A 20,727-nucleotide genomic window follows, 5' to 3' on the forward strand; every position below is an offset into this window, starting at 1 on the left:
TTGTATTGGAGTAAACAAAGTCCAATAACTTTACTAGGTCATGCCGTATTTTAAGTTTGCAAATGTCCTGAAAAAATCTGGATACTGTATTGAGTGTGAAAAGCAACTCTCTTTTGTATTTATCCTATATATTTTGGCTCACAACTGTTCTCAGGACAAGTGTTTTATTGCCCTTTTGTGAGGGTGATGACTGAGAGCCTTTTTGTCTGACTTGGATGTAGGGAGCGAGGTTGGGGTGGCTATTTGCAGTGCTTTTGTCAGCCAGCACCAAAAACAAGACCCAGTCTTTCCCTCCTGCCTATGAAGACCTATGAAATCGACCTGTTGTGTTAAATCCAGGCTAGGTTTGCTGCCCTTTCTTTGTATTGAAATCAGTGGGAGTTTAGTTAGTCATAGGCGACTATCTTTTTTTTGCACTGGTTTTCAATGAGACCTGATTTAGTGTGGATCCAACCCCCTCTCAAAATAATCTTTTTCCTCCCTGCTTGTTATGGACAGAATATTGGATGCAATACACTTTGAGAGGCCTTCTTTAGCTCTGTATATGGTAACAACAGTGCAGTATGTCCAGCTGTATTTACAGTGGTACCTCGGGTTACATACGCTTCAAGTTACATACGCTTCAGGTTACAGAGTACGCTAACCCAGAAATAGTGCTTCAGGGTAAGAACTTTGCTTCAGGATGAGAACAGAAATCGGGCTCTGGCAGCAGGAGGCCCATTAGCTAAAGTGGTGCTTCAGGTTAAGAACAGTTTCAGGTAAAGAACGGAGCTCCGGAATGAATTAAGTACTTAACCTGAGGTACCTCTGTATTGGGGCTTACTCCCTAATATGAGTGTGTTTATATTGTAGCCTCACATAACTATGATTCTGTAATCTTTTAAGATAAAAAATCCGACTCACACATACAATTTCTAGGGGTCAGAGGAGCGGTTAGATTAGAAATGCCATTTTGTCCTTATTTTGATATGTCTCCAATGATTATAGTTTTGCTGAAATACATTTTACTTTGTGTTAATGGTTCAAAATTCTTGCCCTCCATAAGGTGGTCTGGGGCAGGCTATATACTTCATACAAAGGTGCAGGAAATAGGCAGCGGGTCAGAGAACCTCTGTAATTGTAAGCTGATATAACCTTCTGCCTGAGTATAAATTCAAGGTGCTGTGTACAAAACCTGTTTTATATGCATTATTAAAAACTTTACCAAAAAAAAAGGGAGCAGTTTAGACATATTTGCAAGATGGGCAAATCCTGCAGCCAATGGTAAATGAAAGGGCCGGGGAGAAAGAGAGAAAGAATCCCATTTTTAAAATAAAAATGAAAATTGAGAAACAGGTAACAAGCTGTGGAACGATCAGAGCCATTGACGTTCGGTCGCGGAGCTTCCTGATTGGGTAGTTCGGAATTGGGGCGTGTCCACACCCTTCAGCCCCTCCTTCCTCGCTATTGGGCCGGCCGTTCTCTCCTATCCCGGGTATTAGCAGCGGTTGCCGAGATACCGTTAGCAGCATCTCCAACGCTCAGCAAGCCTATCTGTCACTTACGCCACGCCGTCCTCCGATTGGCTGATTCCACGAGGGGCGGGCCGGGGCGGCTCGCTTTCCCTTCAGACCCTAGCCCCGCCGATTTGGCGCTGACGGGCTCGCCCGCCCGCCCATCACGCCTCGCTCCGTTCCGATTGGCTTTGCGCTGAAGCATGGGGCGTGCCTTTTGCGTTCGTTTCCTCGGAGCGGGCTCGCGGCACGCGCATGAGCAGTCCGGGCTCCGGGTCGGTTGGTGGAGCGTTAGTCGGCGTTGGCGGAGGTTTGAGAGGAAAAGGGCCGCCGTCCCTCAGTGGTGGCGAGTTAGGGCGCAGCGGCTGCCAGAAGCAGCGTAGTCCAGGAGTGGGGATGTGGGAAGCAGCTGACAAAGGGGAGAAATGGGGCTCCAGACCAGGGTCTCTCAATCGTGGGGGGGGGGGTCCTCCAGCTGTTTTGAGACTACAATTCCCATCATCCCTGACCACTTGTCCTGCTAGCTAGGCATCATGGGAGTTGTAGTCCAAGAAAAGCAGATGGAGACCCCCAGTTTGGGAAACAGTTCTAGATGAAGTGAAGCAGTGGCTTTTATGCTCAGCTCGAAATAGAAAGCTTAGTCAGCGATGGGAGACTCGACCAAATCTTGAGAAGGAAGTGTGTGAATCCCATTATTTTCTCCAAGGGTTTGCAAACTGCCTGCATAAAAGTCAAAAAAGCTTCCCGGGTTTTTGTCTGCTCTATGGGACCAGAATGAGTCTACAGAGTGACCAAGTCATCTTATCGGTCTTTATATTTATATACGACTTGATGCCAAAATATGCTACCTTGATGGCAATAAGGTGTGAATGGGTTCTAGAGAGAGGTTCCTGTGATTTCTTGAAGAACAGTGCATTATTTTATATTATTATATTTATAAAAATTGCATTCTTTTGTATTACTTCCGTAAGATGTTAGTACAGTCATACCTCGGGTTAAATACGCTTCGAGTTGAGCGCGTTCGTTTCGCTGCTTGCGCATGCGCAGATGCTCAAAATGACGTCATGCGCAGAAGCGGCGGAAAGCGACGCGCGCGTGCCGTTGCTAGTTACGTTTACCTCTAGATGCGAACGGGGCACCGGAACGGATCCCGTTCATATCTAGAGGTACCACTGTAGTATATAGCCTCATTGAGTGCTATTATAGTGGGGTTGTTTCATATGAATTAGGCCAGGCATGTCTAAAGTCCATTTTGGGGGCCTAATCCGGTTGGTTTAATCTGGTCGCTGTGGCAGTTTATTCTCTGGGGTAAAATCCTAAAAAACCTTAACAACCTCAATCCTAAAAGAAGCTCAGCAACTCCAACCCTAAAAAAAGCTCAATAACTTCAATACTTCAATCCTAAAAAAAAGGTCAACAACTTTAGTCAGCCCCATGGCCCTTCACTTCATCAAATCTGGCCCTCTTTGAAAAAGTTTGGACATAAGAATTTGAAATTTGTAAAATGTATGACAACATACATGTGTCTAAAACGAATAAAAATTATATATAAAAGAAAAAGAAAAAAGTTTGGACACCACTGAGTTAGGCCTTCTGTTTTAGAGCTTGGGGTTCAAGCCTGAAAATATCCAGTTAGATTAGGTAAACATTTCTGTATCTTTTGAAGGACAGTGACTTGGGACCATGGACAGAAGGAATGATTCAGACGGACGGCTGAACCCACCGGCTGCATTCAGAGGTTCAAAGCCCACTGGTAAAGCAAGAGCAAATTTATTATCTCAATTCCCCACACACTGATTTTTAAAATATTTGCTGCCTGCTTACGATGCAAAGAGAGCCCAGCCACAGTTACCTACAGTTACCTGGACTCTAGATAAAATATCTGTAAAGTACATGGGGCTGCCTTTGGAGACTTCCCAGAAACCTCTGTTAGTAAAAAGTGCAGCTACTAGGTTACCAAAACCAGCCATAGAAGACTCATCTTGCCAGTTCTTAAGCAGTGAAGCTGGTTTCTGGTCACAACTGAACATGATAGTTGTTGCGTCTAAAGACCAAATGGCTTGTTACTTGGCTATTTGAAAGGTTGCTGTTATCGTATGAATTTGCCAAACTGAAATGACTCCTGCCATGATTTCAAGTTAGGCAATGCATGACTGAAGTGAAGGTTGTTCCGCATTGTCAAACTTATCTTCCCCCATATTCTTTCTATCTTTCTTGTGCCAAGAATAGGGCATCATATTCATTTATATATGGTACCTGCCAACATCACTGTTTCAACATTTGGACCGAAACAAAACTGCTTTAGGAAGCATTATTGTCTGGCAAGTGTGATTTTAAAAAACTAGCAAGTCATAGTTGGGCCTTAAATGTAGATTGTGCACAGTTATTCACATTTCAGCATAAGGAAGGGTTTTTCAGCTAGTCTCTGGAGCAGCACCTCTTAAGAGCAGCAAATATTGACAGGAGATAATGTTTACATGGTAGTGCAAAGTTTCACCTGTTGGTTTTTGCAAATCAAGATATTGTTAAAAGCACAAGGCAAGCCAGGCTGTCCCTCCTCCTCCTTTTCTAGTCAGTTGTCAATTCTAGCGTAAGGCAATGCCGTCTTGTAGGACCAATGCCATCTTGTAGGACCAGAGCCAGTGTGGTGTGGTGGTTAAGAGCAGCAGACTCGTAATCTGGTGACCCGAGTTCGCGTCTCTGCTCCTCCACATGCAGCTGCTGGGTGACCTTGGGCTTGTCAAACTTCTCTGAAGTCTCTCAGCTTCACTCACCTCACAGAGTGTTTGCTGTGGGGGAGGAAGGGAAAGGAGAATGTTAGCCGCTTTGAGACTCCTTCGGGTAGTGATAAAGCGGGATATCAAATCCAAACTCTTCTTCTTCAAGCATGTTGGTTTAACATTGACATTTCTGTATGTGCATAGATAAACATATATACGGTACAATAGATTAATTAATATTAAGGTTCTTGGAATTATCCATGTATGGTGCAGATTTGTCTTAGAAAGTGTTGGCTCTTACCTTGTCTACATAAACAATCCTCCTGTCCCTTTCTCACTAGTAGCCCTGATTTTCTATTTGAAAGTCTGGCCTAAGCTTGCACAGCCCACTATTCTGATTTTGATGTCTTCTGCACAGCCTCATAGCGTGATTTGGGACTCTAGCTCTCACCCCTCCTTTGCAGTTGCTAACTATGTTTGGTGAGAATTTGGGTTAGCGTTGCACAACTTCTGCTAGTATGAAGACCAGTTATGTGGTTTCCTTTCAGTGAAAGTTTTCCAGATCACCCTATTTCCTGCACTTAAACTCTTTCTAACAGGGCTAGGTGGCAATCTAATGTCATAGCAATCTGCTGTCGTTTCTTCCTTAGGGCCAAAGGAGTTGATCCCACCTTCACATTTCCAGAGCCGGTCAGCACCACCTCTAGCTGTCTCTGCTACAGTGCCCTGGGATGTCCCTTGCCTTCCTAACTATGAGGCAGTTGAACTCATGCGAGAAAACCAGAGATTGAAGGATGAACTCCACAGATGGGCCACAAAGGGAGACAAGGCAGAAGAACCAGGAACCAGAACCAGGTGAAATGACCCCTACAATTTCCCCCTTTCCTCTGATCCATTTCACCCTATACCACCCAATTATGAACATTATTTTACATATTTAACGGCATTTATAGACCAGGTAATCAAAAAACAGAAATCTCTAAGCAGTTAACATAAAATAGTGCAAAAACATTAATCAAAACACAGGTGAAATAAACAGAATGTAAAAACAAGCATGCTTAATACAAATACAGTGGTACTTTGGTTCTCAAACTTAATCTGTTCCGGGAGTCCATTCCAAAACCAAAGTGTTCCAAAACCAAGGCGTGCTTTCCCATAGAAAGTAATGCAAAATGGATTAATCCGTTCAAGACTTTAAAAAACAGCCCCTAAAACAGCAATTTAACATGAATTCTACTATCTAACGAGACCACTGATCCATAAAATGAAAGCAATAATCAATGTACTATACTATAAAATAGGACAGTATTGTAGATGATAAAAATTAAAATTATTATTTTTTCTTACCAGCACTGATGATAGTCATTGTTTGGATTGGGGGGCTTTTATCCATTTCCGCAGTCACACAATCAGTCAATCAATCAATCAATCAATCAATCAATCAGTAGCTGAACTGGGTTCCACACAGTCACAAAAACAAATTAACCAAAAAAGCCTCAAAAACAAAAACGCAAAATAAACAGCAGAAACAAAAGCACCAAACTTAATCCATTCCGGAAGTCCGTTTGACTTCCAAAACATTTGAAAACTAAGATTGGCGAAGGTGCCCTGGAAACAATAGCCGACAGCTGCATCAGACGTTCAGCTTCCAAAAAACGTTCGAAAACTGGAACACTTACTTCTGGGTTTTTTGCGTTTGGGAACCAAGGCGTTTGAGAACCAAGGTACCACTGTACATGCTTTCGCAGAAATAAAAATAGATTTTATGAAACACTTCCCTTAACTTCTTGTTCTCAGCTGAAGAACTGAGTACAATGAGAACTAAGAGCATCTCCTGCTAGGCACATTGTACCCCAGCTTTGCTCTATTTGCTGTATCTCTCTGGTGCTCTTCTCCCCTTTTCCTGGGAATCATTCCATATATTGGAGTTCAGCTTGTGACCAGCTCACTCCTTGAACAGCAGTGCTTAGAATGGAAACACCCTGAACTAACCTTGTTGTTGTTTAGTTGTTTAGTCGTGTCTGACTCTTCGTGACCCTATGGACCAGAGCACGCCAGGCACTTCTGTCTTCCACTGCCTCTCGCAGTTTGGTCAAACTCATGCTGGTAGCTTCGAGAATACTGTCCAACCATCTCGTCTTCTGTCTTCCCCTTCTCCCTGTGCACTCAATCTTTCCCAACATCAGGGTCTTTTGCAGGGAGTCTTCTTTTCTCATGAGGTGGCCAAAGTATTGGAGCCTCAGCTTCAGGATCTGTCCTTCCAGTGAGCACTCAGGGCTGATTTCCTTAAGAATGGAGAGGTTTGATCTTCTTGTAGTCCCTGGGACTCTCAAGAGTCTCCTGAACTAACTAGCAGGACATAAAATGGTCCCCCTGGAGGTGGGAGGACTTTATGACAAATTCTTTATCTTACAGGTCATTGGATAGAGGAGCTGAGCCCTCAGGCGTATGTCATACCTTGGCCATGTCCCAACAGGCCGAGATCATCTCCCACCAGCTCCACGAGATCCAGCGACTGGAGGCGGAGCTTGCTGCCTTCCGAGTTGCCTCAGCCCAGCAAGAAGCAGCAGCGGCCAGTCGAGAAAACACCCTCTCTGACCTTCAGAGTGAGCTTGCGATACTAAAAAGCCGGGGCAAGGCAGAGGCTGCTGGCTTGAAGGCAGAATTGGAGGAAGTCAGGAGCAACAGCAGACTGGAAATTGAGGCTCTCAAGGTAGAGCTGGAGGAGCTTAGGAGGCAGAGGCGCTTGGAGGCCGATTCCCTGAAAGAGGAGCTGGAGTTGACCAAGGAAAGGTCCAGACATGAAGTTGGGCTGGCGCGAGGAGAGCTGCAGGGGGCCCTTGAGAAAGCAGAAGCTGAGCAGAGGAGGCAAGAGGAAAGGGTGAGAGAGTGCCTAGAGACAGTGCTCAGGGAGCACCAGGCGGAGGTGAGTGCTCAAAGGAAAGCAATCAAAAATTGTTTTGAGTGGGTGCAGAATAAAAACTTGGATTGGCATCTCTGCTAGATAAGTCTCTGCAAGCGGTGGAGAGTGGCGGTCCTCCAAATGCTACTGTACTCCAGTTCCCACCAGCCTTAGATAGCATAGCCAGTTGTCGGGGGTAATGGGAATTACAGTGCATCAGCTATTGGTGGGCTGCAGGTTCTCCATTCCTTGCTCTAGGTTTTCTGGGAGAGTAGTGTGAATAGCAGGAGGTTGCTGCTCACCAGGATGTTAGCCTCTTCCCCTCTTCCCACAGTTGTCCAGGCTTTCTGAAGTCCACGGGGCTGAAGTTGCGTCCCTGAAGCAGCAGCTGTGGGCACTCCAGCAGGATTTGGGGGCTCAGCAGAAAGAGGCTGTCCAGTTAAGGGAGAAGAGGGACGTTCTCCAGAACCAGCTCAGGTGTGATCACTCCTCCAGGTTCTTTTCCTCCAAGGGCCCACTGGGGTTGTCTTCAGGCTGTGCCAAAGGCAACCCCTTGTATTTCTCTCCTTCAGTGCAGCTGAGGCAGAGCTGGCTTCCCAGAATGCTTCACTCCTGCAGCTGAAGACCTATGTTGGGGAACAGGAGTCAAAGCAGCCTAGTGCTGAACGGGTCCAACTTATGAGCAGAGTGCAGGTGAGACCTGGGGGCTTTTCAGACATGGACAGTTAAAGGTAAAGGGACCCCTGACCATTTGGCCCAGTCGTGGCTGACTCTGGGGTTGCGGCGCTCATCTCGCTTTATTGGCCGAGGGAGCCGGCGTACAGCTTTCGGGTCATGTGGCCAGCATGACTAAGCCGCTTCTGGCGAACCAGAGCAGCGCATGGAAACGCCATTTACCTTCCCGCTGGAGCGGTACCTATTTATCTACTTGCACTTTGACATGCTTTCGAACTGCTAGGTTGGCAGGAGCAGGGACCGAGCAACGGGAGCTCACCCCATCGCAGGGATTCGAACCGCCGACCTTCTGATCGGCAAGTCCTAGGCTCTGTGGTTTAACCCACAGCGCCACCCACGTCCCACACAGCAACTAAGTGATGATGATGATATTTTATTATTTATACCCCACCTATCTGACGGGGTTGTCCCAACCGCTCTTAAGTGTTGCTGTTGTTCTTTAAGCTACAAGTGGAATACCAACTTTGCTTCCATCCTTCTGGAATCCTAATAACCGTCCTGTTGCCCTTTCTCCAGCTTCAGATGGGGGTGGGTGGGGCTTGAGCCGTAGTGGGCCAATGGAGAGAGCACTTTAAGACTTTTGATTGTTCCTAGCCATACCTTTACCTGTCCCACACTTGGCATTACATATCACATCAGGAGAGGGGCAGATGGTCACGGTTTTGGGAAAATGGACTTCCCAGGCCAAGTTATGAACTCTACCAGGCCTAATTTCACCTGCATGCCTGAGGTTTAACTCCCAACCTCAGAAATGGCTGGAGCAGTACATACAATCTACTGTAAGGTTACCAGATTTTTTTCAAAGAATCCGGGGACACTTTTTTTTTTTTTTTTGAAATGAGGAAAAAAAGTTATTTTTTTAAAAGTTGGTTTTTTTAAAAAAAGAAGAAGCAATGTCTTCTCTTCTGTGGTCTCCTCTGTTGCACGGCCTTCCTCTGGGCCCTGGCCTGCTCTCTTGGAGTGCTAGCCGCAGTGGAGTAGGCTCAGTTGGGCCTGGGCTCGGCCACATGTCCTTGCCCTCCCGGTGCTCTCCTACCTCTTCTCCTCAGCAGCGGCGGTGCAGCAAGGTTGGGGCTCCCCTCTTTTTTCTCCGTCCCCTTTCTCCTTTCTCTTCCTTCTCTTTCTCCTCTCCTCCTCCTCCCTGCGTCAGCTCTGGGGTTTTCCTGGCCCTGGAGCACTGCTGGGCAGTTGGCCGGGTGGCTGGGCACTCTCACTCTCGGCTCAGTTTGGGTCGGGGGGGTCAGCAGTTCCCCCAGTTGACACGCCGGGCGTCTCCGGTTCCCCCTCAGCAGCAGCAGTCTCAGCAGCCCGGAGCCAGCTTGGCAGCACAGTTGGCTCTGGCTGGCTTCAGGAGCTGCTCGCTGCCATGGTGCCCACCATTTTGCCTCGCCGGAAGTCCCCATATGATGTGTCTTATGCCGTTGAACCAATCATGCAACTTTTGTTCCCTGCTAATAAATCTACAACACTTAAAATATAAATCTGGGGAAATTAAATGAAATCCGGGGACGGATTTTGTCCGCGGACAGGTTTGTAAATTCAGGGACTGTCCCCGGGAAACAGGGACATCTGGTAACCATAATCTACTGCAGAGTTGCTTGATGAATCACCAATACCTGGAGAAATTGTGCAAACTGTTCTACTGTGCTTTCTAAAAAGTCAGATTTTCAGAGTTCAGGGGAGTGGAGAAAGGAATGTTGAGCACAGAAAACAGGAATGGAATACTTTGTTCATGACAGCATGCAGATGCCCCATAAAAAGTGAGAGAACAAAGTGTGGCTGTTCCACATGAAATGCCCAGTATGGAAGCAGCCCAGGATAGGAAAGGTAAAACAAGGCACTTCAAATAGCAGAGCTCCTTTTCTTCTGCATGGATTTATGAGTATGCAGTATGACTGCAACATTACTTTGCTCCTATTTCAGCAACTGGAAGAAGAGAAGGATGCCCTGAAAATTACAGCTGAGCTGCTGCAGGTTCGCCTAACTTCCCTCAGCGATATTCTGACGCTACAGGAGATGGAGCTCAGCAAGAAGGTAGATACATTTGAGGATAGTGGGTATGATAGTGAAGAATAGTAGCCTTGTGGGTCCCAAATAGTAATTACAGAACTGCAAACTATTCAAAATAGCTCTTTTGATTAACTGGGTATTGGGTACACACCCACACCCTTCTTAAAAGCTGTTTTATTTCATGTTTGATCTTTTCAGGTGCAGCTTGAGGATCCTCTCCGGCCTGAATCATCTCAGAAATGGCAGTACCTGCTGACTAGGTGGCGGGAGAAAGTATTTTGTCTCCTGGTGCAGCTGAAATCTCAGGAGCTCAGTCACAGGGATACCACCAAAGTGCTAGAACGGAAGGTATGTGCTTGATTTGAGGGAGGGTGCTGTGTTGGAGTGGAGCAGGGTGAACCTGAAAGCCCAGGCTCCTAGGTAGTTTTTTTGAAAATGGAGTGTGGACGAGCATGAGAATTGTGAGCCAGGACTCCTGGATTCTCCAGGAGGGGAATTCAGACTTTGTGTGAGGATTACAGAGATATCTGAATTCATGCTAGTAGTGGAGGAGCCTGGAAACTGTTACCAGGCTAGTAAAAAAATAAAAGTTGCCGGCTGCCAACCAGACTATCAGAAGAGGGAGAAGTCCTTGAAGACACCTGCTATCTTTCTACTTTGGTTGGGGATGAAATTATATACCACCCTATACCTGGGGGTCTCAGGGCGTCTCTTGACAGCAAGCAGGTTGGCAGAAGATGGATGAAGCAATCTGCCACTCTCCTTCAGGTTTGCTTGCCTGCCTGTGTTGTTAGCAGGCAAATTGTTAAATGCAAAGCTTACATGGTAATAAGCCAAGCCTTAATTTTCTGCCTACAGGTCAAAGAGCGAGACGGTGAAGTGGAGTCCAGAGACCAGAAGGTGGCACTGTTGCTCCACAGCCTAGAAGACAAATCTGCTGAAGCTGATATGGAAAGAGTGAGAAACAAAGTAAGTTGTTCTCATACGCCCCTTGCTCAAGAAGACTAGTTTAGAAAGGGGCACATCCTCTTCCCCATTAAAACAGGCTTAAGAGCTGAAGAGTGGAGGAGTCCTTGACAAGTGAGTTTAGGGCCTCTCTCTTTCAGGGGGAAGTATTGCTTAGAGCTTTCTCATTCCTTCCAGACTCTGCAGGCAGAGGCATTGCGCTCAAATGATTTGGCACAGGATCTTCAACGGAGGGCAGAGACCGCTGAAAATGCCCTTCGGGGCCTGGGGGATTTTGTCAGCAGGTAACTGGGAAAGATAAAGCAATAATGGTTGGATTCCCCCAGCTCTGGTGCTCCAGGTATTGAGGACTGCAGAGAGCCTGAGAAAGGAAAGCCCAAAGGCCATTTATTTGACACCTCCAATTTACAGAAGTCTTCCTGCTCCTTCCTTGCTCTTGGCTAACTTTCATTTAATGGTTTTTACTCATCCTTTTAAAGTCCAGGCTAAGATGCTGCATCTTCTTCTGCTCCACAGGCTAAGCCAGCAACTGACAGGACAAGAAGAATCATGGAGAGCAGCCTTGTCTCGCCTCATGGGATTGGGAAACAGAGTTGCTTTCGCAGCCAAGAGAGTTGACACTGTCCAAGGTAATGGTGGAAAGCCATTTTGCAATCTAGACATTATACAATCTTCATCGCTAAACCCAAATCTTGATATTCTTGCTGGGCATATCTTGACCCACATGAGACTCAAATTACTTCCATATAACTAGTGAAGCTACATGAACCATAATATTATAATCTCTTTACTTTGTTTGCCTTGTTTTTATGAGCTAGGATCCTACCCTCACGGTGGTGGATACACACATGAAAATATGCAGATGGGGGTACTTGCTCAGATTCCATGTAACAAGAAGGTCAAACCATGACTTAGCATAGATCTATGGGCCGTCAGAAAGGAGACTGTGGTTGCTTTGGTCCTTTGGCTGCTGTGAGGCAAGTCATGGTTTGGCTTTGTGTGGCATTAGAATCAGGGCTGAAATGAAGGATTGTTCAGGAACCTGCCTATTTGCGCTAAACTGGTTTGATTTAGTGTTATGTGTGAACCAGGTCGTCGTGTGCTGAAGGCCTCATTCATTCTGTGCCTCGTAAGTCTGGGATAGTGGCCTCAAGGTTGGATTACTGCAAAGCACTTGTGTAGGGTTTCCCTTGCACTTGATCTAGGAAACTGCAGTTGGTGCAGAGTACTTCAGCACAGGTGCTGTTAGGCATGAGACCCTGTCAGCATTATAACACTTCTGCTCAGTGATCTGTGCTGGTTGCTGATTTGCCTTTAACAGTTTGGAACCAGTTCACTTGTGGAATTCTCTTACCCTGTATTTGCCCAATCAACACCTTCAATCTGCAGAACTAGCACTGTTACAGGGGCTACATAATACTTTGAGGATGTGGGTGGCGCTGTGGTCTAAGCCACTGAGCCTCTTGGGCTTGCTGATCGGAAGGTTGGCAGTTTGAATCCCCGCAACGGGGTGAGCTCCCATTGCTCTGTTCCAGCTTCTACCAGCCAAGCAGTTCAAAAGCACGCTAGTGCAAGTAGATAAATGGGTACTGCTGTGGCAGGAAGGTAAACGGCGTATCCGTGCTCTCTGGTTTCTGTCATGGTATTCTGTTGTGCCAGAAGTGGTTTAAGTCCTGCTGGCCACATGACCCAGAAAAGCTGTCTGCAAACAAATGCTGGTTCCCTCAGCCTGAAAGTGAGATGAGCGCTTCAACCCCATAGTCGCCTTTCACTGGACTTAACCGTCCAGGGGTCCTTTACTTTTACCTTATTTATATAATACACTTTCCACACTTGTAAGAAACAATTTTTTTAGTGGGGTGGCACCTACATTTTGAAACTTCCTGCTTATTGACACCAGGCAGGTGCCTTCGCTGTAATTTTTCCAGTGCCTGCTTAAAACGTGTTTTGTTTCTACACAAGCCCATCTAGACATGGAAAAGTTTCACTTTTTCCTCAGCTACTTCCTCAGGTAAAGCCATGATTTTATTCATGGTTTGAATATTTTGAATAATTGTATTGCTTTATTTTACATTGTGAACTGCTTAAAGTTTTTTAGAACAATCAAGTGATATACAAATCTTGTTAAACAAATACTTTTTTAAGGCAGCTACCTCAGTTAGTGGATTGCGAGGGAGGGGTAGGCTCAAGTTCCCCTGTCAGTCTTTGTATGACTTGCCTTAGGTGCTGCAGAGGGCATTGTCTTAGCACTAGAGGTGTTAAGTGGTGTTAAGATATGACTGCCAGTCTGGTTGACTTCTATACACCGAAAGGAGTGGGAGTGCACTCTTGTTCTTTCCCTGAGGCAGAAAAATATATTGGGTTAGCCGTGTCTAAGGGATTTCCTATACCTTTCTTCTGGCTACATTATTTTAAGCTCATTGACATTTATAACTACAGTCAAAACACAAATTTAGATGGTTGCAGACAAGCCCTTTATTCTTTATTATCTATATGTTAATGAATTTCACAACAGTTAGAAAGTGCTTTCCTTTTTGTCATCGCTAGATGTTGCTCTGTTCACATAATGTTCCCTCCCAACATACCAGACATACTTCAGATTATTTTCAGAGACTCCACAGACAACTTTTCCCCTCCCCTCAAATCTCTCAGGTGCCTTATCTTAATCCACAGATTTAACAACCCAGTATTGTGCTATGCATATTTTAACTTTTAAGTAGAAGGTCACACTGAGTTCAGTTGAGATAATTTCCATATAAGTGTGACTAGGATTCTGTTTTCTCTCTCTCTCTCTCTCTCTCTCTCTCTCTCTCTCTCTCTCTCTCTCTGCCCTTTTTTGAATGGGACTGACAGGACTGCCTGAAGCTTTGGCCCCAAACTGTAACTGTTCACACTTTGGCGCAAGCCTCACTGAATTTGTCCCTGAACAGGCACACACTTAGGCCGTCAAAGGGATTGTCGTTCTGTTAGCAATTGTAGAGGTTTCTAATAGAGGTCACTGCATCTTTGCTAAGCTACAGTTCCCACAATTATTTTGGGGAAATCATGATAGTTAAAGCAGCATAAAACTGGTAAGTCTACAGTGTACTGCAAATCCCTCTCAGTTTAAAATCCCTACAGCAGGACTGGGGAACCTTTGTCAGACCAAGGGTCACACTTCCCCCTGGGGGCCCTATGCCTGTGGCAGGTGTGACCAAAAAGAAAAATAAGCGGATCCATGAGTGTAAATTTCGCCTTTCCACAGTAGGCTGATTTCTTCACTCAGTCCTCTAGCCTGAATCTAGGAAGCAAGAGGCATGATTAAACTCAAAGATGCAATCTAGCCAGGCAAAAGCTCTCAAGGACTGCTTCAAGGACTGCTTGAAGCAGAGCCTGGGAGGGATGAGGTGTGAAGAGAGTCTCAAGGACCAGATAGAGGCTTAGAGGGTCATCTTTGGCCCCGTGGCCTGAAGTTCCCCACCCCTACCCAGTAGCTTTTCACCTCTTTGACCTATTCCTGTTATTTCTGCAACAACTGTTCATTGCCATCGTTTTCAAGGCTTCAGAGACACGGGGGTTCAGCATGAAGTATGCATGTTTTGAATGAATGTGCAAAAAACAACAACCACCCAGAACCCAAACTCAACGATTATTTCCATACCTTAATATGCATACTTTATTTCAGCACTGTACTTGGGATTTCTGTTGCAGGCCCCAAACATGTATCTGTTTTGGCAGGTAAAGCCTCAAGGGCCCATGAGAGTCTGCACTATTAAAATATAATTCTTAATTTGTGGAGTCAACATGCACCTCTCTCCCCCGCCCCCGCCCCTGCATTCTAAATGGAAATTGTGGTCAGCATACATATTTTCTTTTTGCAACATGTTTTCATAGGATCTGCAGTTCTACTTACCAGTGGGATGGCCACCTGGACTGTTTTTGTGTTGTGTTTTGCCTCCTTTATATTATAAAAACTAATACGTTTGCTTCTCTTTAACACTAAAGTCTAGAATAGGAGCAGCTAAACTGTGACCCTCTAGACATTAATGGATTACAATTCCCATGAGCCCCAGCCAACATGACCAATGGTCAGGGATGATGAGAGCTGCAGTTTTGCAACTTCTGGAAGGCCACAGGTTCCCCGCTCCTAGTATATAAGCGGCCAAGATCCCAAAATGAGCTGCTTGCCTAGATTTCTTCTTGTTTTTTAATAGCTGATACACTTCTGTCAATGAATAACTGAATAATTATGGCTTCCAGGGTTGGTATGCCAGAAGATAGCACTAGCCAGACTTCAGCAAGAGGAGAAATCTTGCACCACAAGATCAGACGATGAGAAGTAAGTTCAAAACTCTAATCTCAGTGCAGGCTGTGAAGAGTTGGTGACTGAGTATACTTCTTTTTTGAAAGGACAGAATGCTTTGCGAAATGGTCTTCACCACAAAGTTGCTATGCTTAAGTTTTCTGCTTTGTATACAGAAACTAAGACAGAAATAAGAGACATTGCCTATGCCATTTCAGTTCCAGTTCATTCAAGACTTTACCCTTTGAATAGCTCAGTCTCCAGTTAAGAGAATCTACAGTAGTATCTTCTGTGTTAGAGCAGAGACGGCAAAAGTTGGGGATTAAAGTCCCCGAGTTTCTAGGAATAGCATTTGGCTTTTGTAGGGTAGAGCTGGAAGCCAAGGTCTAGTCCAACAGCAAAATATCTAACTGAAGCAAAGGCAGAGTTGAATGATCTCAGGGACTTGGCCCAGCCTTGTGGAGGAGTGGGATTCTGGCAACAACAACTTTTTGGCTAACCAGTGCAGCCAGCCAAAATTTTACCCCTGTGCGATTGAAACACTTGAGTGTCCAGGGTTACGACTGAACTTCTGATCTCTCTGGCTACTTCCTCCCCAGGATTCAGCCATCTTATGAAGACCTTCAAGCTGAACTACAGATGTTGCACAAAGAACGGGATCAACTCTCACTGGAGCTTAAACGTGGGGCTCAACTCATAGAGAAGAAAGTGGCTGAAGCAAAAGAGCAAGGTGACCAACTCTGGGCCCCCTTCTCACTAAGGTGACAAAGCTGTATCTGTACCGTTTAAGACCACAGGTGAGGGTTCATCTGAACGAATTCTCCATACAGAACCAATTTCCTGCACTCAGAAGACCTAATGTCAGCTAGTACAGGTTGAACCTATTATTCTCCTGCTAGTTTGCTGTGTGCAGGGAATTTGTGCGAGGAATAATTTTCAGTGAGTCACCACCTGCAGTAAGATGGTCCAGGCACAGAATTAGGCCCTACTGTCAGTGACAGCACCCAGAAACTAGGTGTAGAAAAGCACTGGGGAGGTGATTTGGGTATATTGGATTGCTGGGCACTGCCCTCAACTGACTGTCTCCCCTCTGTCCTACAGCGGAGTTTGAGCTCAGGAAAACGAGGGAGTCATTGCAGAGCCTGCAGGAGGCACTGGAGGCAAAGACACTGGCGGAACAGACACTGAGGCAGCAACAGGAGGCCACAGAGAAGCAGCTGGAGGCAACCTGCAGCAACCGACAGAGGAGTGAAGAGGCTGCAGAGAGTTTGAGGCAGGAGCTGGGACAGTTAAGAGCAGAGTATGAAAGAGGTATCTTAGGGTCATGCTGCATTTTTTCTGGGGAACTTCAGAGGTGAGGCATGATGAGCTTTTAAATTGAGAAGTAGAAGCATGCATATGTACTCAGTATTTGGTTTGGGCCCCTTTTGCATCTATTACTGCCTCAATGTGGCGTGGCATGGATGCTATCAGCCTGTGGCGCTGCTGAGGTATTATGGAAGACCAGGAAGCTTCAATAGCAGCCTTCAGTTCTTCTGCATTGCTTGGTCTCATGTCCTTCATCTTTCTCTTGGCAATGCCCCACAGATTCTCTATGGGGTTCAGGTCAGGCGAGTTTGCTGGCCAATCAAGCACAGTAATCCCATGGGCATTGAACCAGGTTTTGGTACCTTTGGCAGTGTGGGCAGGTGCCAAAGTCCTGCTGGAAATGAAGTCAGCATTCCCATAAAGCTCATCTGCGGAAGGAAGCATGAAGTGCTCCAAAATCTCCTGGCAGATAGCTGCGTTGACCCTGGACTTAATGAAGCACAGTGGACCAACACCAGCTGATGACATGGCTCCCCAAATCTCTTTTCTGATGAGAGCAGCTTTTGCATCTCATTTGAAAACCAAGGACCCAGAGTCTGGAGGAAGAATGGGGAGGCACACAATGCCAGATGCTTGAAGTCCAGTGTTGAATTACTGAAATAAATGAACTTTTCCACGATATTCTAATTTTCCGAGCTTCACCTGTACTTGCCTTCTTCAAATACTTTTGCTTCAATGGAGTATATTATTGAACTATGATGATGCCTCTCACTTGCCTGGATGGAGAGAGGTGGGTGTGAACGGAAACCCTTGACTCTGGTATATCTGACTTCCGTTGCATGTTTTTTCACCCACTTTTGCCTCTGGCCACATCCAGTTTTTCCACCTAGCCCCGCCCACCACCATGTGGCACTTGAGCTGAAAAGGGTTCTCCACCTCTCATCTAGCTCCTGGTAAGCCACCATTTGTGGCTGTAGGGCTGCTTTTGGCTTGGTGAGTCTGGGCCTGCATTTAGAAAAGCATAGAGAGCTGTCAGTGATCAAATGTGCAAAGGGTAAGGGCTGTCCAACAAGAGCAGAAGCCACTGGATACTGAAAACGTGAGAATGCTTATAAATACAGTTAAGAGTCAGAGAAGGCACTGCCAACTGTGAGATTTGATGCATGACTTCCTGATACAGTACTGTAATGAGCAAGGCATTGTAGGATGGGGGGCAAAAACCCTGCCTATTGTCATTTTCATGCCCTTTCTACATAGCCCTGCAGGAGAAGGTAACTGAAATTGAAACGCAGATGCGCAAGGATCTGTCAGAAATGGAGAGAGGGCTCAATGAAGCACGGAGGGAACACACAAAGGCAGGTGAGCAGCACAACAGCTGTACAGGCAACGACTGATATATACGCATATGTATCTGCACACATCACAGTGACTTGGAAGTGGCTGGGAAAGGGGGGCCGGGTATAACGGGCATATGCATGCTCTGCCGTCACACACAATAACCTGTGCAAATTGCGGATTGCCTGTAAATGGAAAGAGGCTACTGGGAGATGTTTTGGTGCCTGAGGCAGAAAATCCAAAAGGAGTCTTCTTGTGAAAACATATGTATTAAATAACAGGCACTTTTGTTGACAAAGATTTGGCATCTGATTCATTCTGCCTAATGTAGAGTCAGTATTGAGGGCCACAGCTCAGGGATAGACTTTTATGCAGAAGGTCTCAAGTTCAGCCACTTGTATTTTCATTTGGGGGAAAAGTCACTTGCAGCAGCAGGACTGGGAAAAATCTGCCTGAAGGCTGATAGTTGTTGTGACATGCAACAATCCCATGTCTGCAACAAAAGGTGGAATGGAATCTCCCAACAGCATCTGTTTTACATGCAATTGGTCCTAGGTTGAATCCCTGACATTTCTAAGTAGGGCTGAGAAAGATCCCTGCCGGAAGCCCTGGAAAGCCGCTGTCAGCCTTTGTGGATAATACTGAGGCAGATAAACAAAGGGGACTACCTTAGTGTATAGCTGCTTCCTGTGTTCCTAAAGCAGTTGCAATAGATGACACTGATAGCTGGATCAGTGGTTTGACTCTGCATAAAGTAGCTTTGAGTCTGCTGCACTGCAGACGGAGCCAAACCTTCTTTACTCCCTTCTCTGCTTCTCATCCCTCTTTTGATCCTCCCTCCTGCTTTGTGTGTCTGCAGTGGTTGCCCTACGCCAGGCTGAGCGACAGGCAGCAAGAGACAAAGCTCGCAGCGACGAACTTGCCAAGCTGCAAGAGTCTGCTACGCAGCAGGAAATGGCACAACTTGAAGGACGTCTGCGGGAGCTTGAGAGGGACAAGAATCTGCTGATGGTACGTTCAAGGAGTGAAAGCACATGGCTTCCCCATATTGGTGCCTGTGGCATCCATCAATGTCTGGCTCTTTCCATGCACAGGCTACCTTGAGGGAGGAAGGGCTGTTAGTCCAGCATCGACAGAATCGGCTTGCAGCAGTCCAGGGCCCAGCAGAATCAACTGAGAAGACTGGATCTAAGCCTCCATCTAAAGGTATAGTGTAGGATCCAGTGAATTGCATCAGCAGAACCCTGGGCAAGGACTTCGGCTTGCAAAGCAGGGCTCCCCCCCCCCACTTGCTCCCACCAAAATTGACCCCAGAATTGCTGAAATGCTTGTGCTGACAGAACATTCAACCTACTATTCCACCACACTTTACAGCAGCAGGCAGGCTTCAGAAGAGGCTATGTGCAGTTCTGTTCCCCAACATGTTGCTGCTGTTCTCTGTGCCCTCCCCACAAGCATCTGTCTGAGGCAACTGCTTCATTCTGACTAATGATAGGGCTGGCCCTGATAATAGGGAAGCTTGGTATGTCTTGCTACATACTACAGTTGGCAGGTGTGCCATTTCCCTTCCCACAATCCCTTGCAATTCTTTTAACTGCCAGATATAGAAGCCTTCTAGTTTCTGTTCTTCCCTATTCTCAACACACATCCCAGTGGTCAGGTTAAGAGCATCTACCTCACTGGCATTCTCCACTGATCTCCATCACTCCATGATCTTATGGGCTTTTCTCCCTCTTCCTACAGAGTCTCTGTTTGCTGTGCTGGATGACCTACAGGTACTGGGTGCTGCTATACTGGGAGAAGAAGCAGCAGACAAAGAGAGAGACACCAGCAAGGGCACTTAAGTATAAATCCCACCGGGGGAAGAAAAATCTACTTGGAGACGCCAGGCCGTGGAAATGGATAGAAAGATGTTTGTAAATAAAAATTATTTTTATAGGCATTTATATTGGAAGTGTTCTTTTAAAAAACCTAGTCTCTAAAACGCGTCATTATCTCCCACATCTCATTTCCTCCCTACCAATCTTGGTTGAGGGCTTCTTATATACACTGTTGATGCAAACCACCCACTAACTCCACAAGATACATATATTCTTGTGTTCAGCCTAAAAAATGTTCAGGGTAGTTTACAATGCCTTATACGATTAATACAATATGGGTGGTTGGGTAGCTAAGCTGGATGAACACAATTACTCAGCAAGAGTATATAATGTACAAAGGATGTGAAATGGAGAGGCAGGGCTTGGCTAGTTTGAGACGTGTACAAACGTCACTTAAGTATAGAGAGCTTAAGGCACATCTCTCTGCTGCGTAACTGCCAGTTTCACTTGTCTATTTTCAATATGACCCTTTCAGTGTCCCTTTCAACTCAGCTGTTTTCTGATTCTGTGAATGCAAAATGACACTTCATTCTTCTTGTGAAGTCTAGCTATAAAACAGCAACTGAGTTAGAAGACCACCTCCTCTTTCAAGCTGTGTATGAATGTTGTTGAAAAACACTCCCTGAGCCAGATCTGCTCTATGGGCCCACAGTGATGCCAATGCCCCAGAGAGACGACTCCTGTGGCATAGTTTTAGCAGATGTAATGCAGAGGCAGGCCTGGCCACAAGTGAGGAACATATAAACTGGGATTCATTTAATTATTATTTTATTTATTAAAAGTGTTAGTTGTTTTATCTTGCCCAGGGCAACCCAAAGCAAGTTAAATCCAAACAAGTAGACAACAAACCCCCACAGATTCCTTTAAACCAAGAGGAAAGAGAAATTCATTAAAAACATCCCACCAGAGCATTCCGCAAACGTGGAGCTACCACAGAAAAGGCCTGTTGCCACCCTCTGGACCACTCCTGGAGGGGGCACATGAAGCACAGTTGAGCCCAGTCCCCGCTATGGTACCCCTCGGTGGTTATAGTACCAGACATTGTCGCCTCCAGTCCTCAGTACTGTGCAGCCCACAGGCTGCTTCCTTCACCCTG

The 20,727-nt window shown here is 45.9% G+C and overlaps 1 protein-coding gene across 4 annotated transcripts; it reads left to right on the forward strand.

The window, feature by feature from the left end:
* Positions 1-1,714: 1,714 nt before the first annotated feature.
* Positions 1,715-19,693, forward strand: CCHCR1 (coiled-coil alpha-helical rod protein 1). 4 transcript variants are annotated; one of them, XM_079960293.1, is made up of 18 exons: positions 1,715-1,803; positions 3,160-3,246; positions 4,864-5,068; positions 6,629-7,139; positions 7,450-7,592; positions 7,688-7,808; positions 9,774-9,884; positions 10,059-10,208; positions 10,719-10,829; positions 11,004-11,110; positions 11,343-11,455; positions 15,066-15,144; positions 15,708-15,838; positions 16,210-16,419; positions 17,674-17,775; positions 18,611-18,762; positions 18,846-18,957; positions 19,495-19,693. In XM_079960293.1, exons 2-18 carry the CDS (start codon positions 3,177-3,179, stop codon positions 19,593-19,595), a joined length of 2,529 nt encoding a protein of 842 aa, XP_079816419.1. In that variant the 5' UTR covers positions 1,715-1,803; positions 3,160-3,176; the 3' UTR covers positions 19,596-19,693. The 4 variants fall into 4 exon arrangements, with proteins under 4 accessions (XP_079816419.1, XP_079816422.1, XP_079816421.1 ...); XM_079960296.1 differs by lacking the exon at positions 1,715-1,803 and adding an exon at positions 1,857-1,875 and having other exon boundaries at positions 3,165-3,246; XM_079960295.1 differs by lacking the exon at positions 1,715-1,803 and adding an exon at positions 1,965-2,173 and having other exon boundaries at positions 3,165-3,246.
* Positions 19,694-20,727: the final 1,034 nt, after the last annotated feature.

This window comes from Podarcis cretensis (genome assembly GCF_951804945.1).
Source record: "Podarcis cretensis genome assembly, chromosome: 2".
NCBI classification, from domain to species: Eukaryota; Metazoa; Chordata; class Lepidosauria; order Squamata; family Lacertidae; genus Podarcis; species Podarcis cretensis.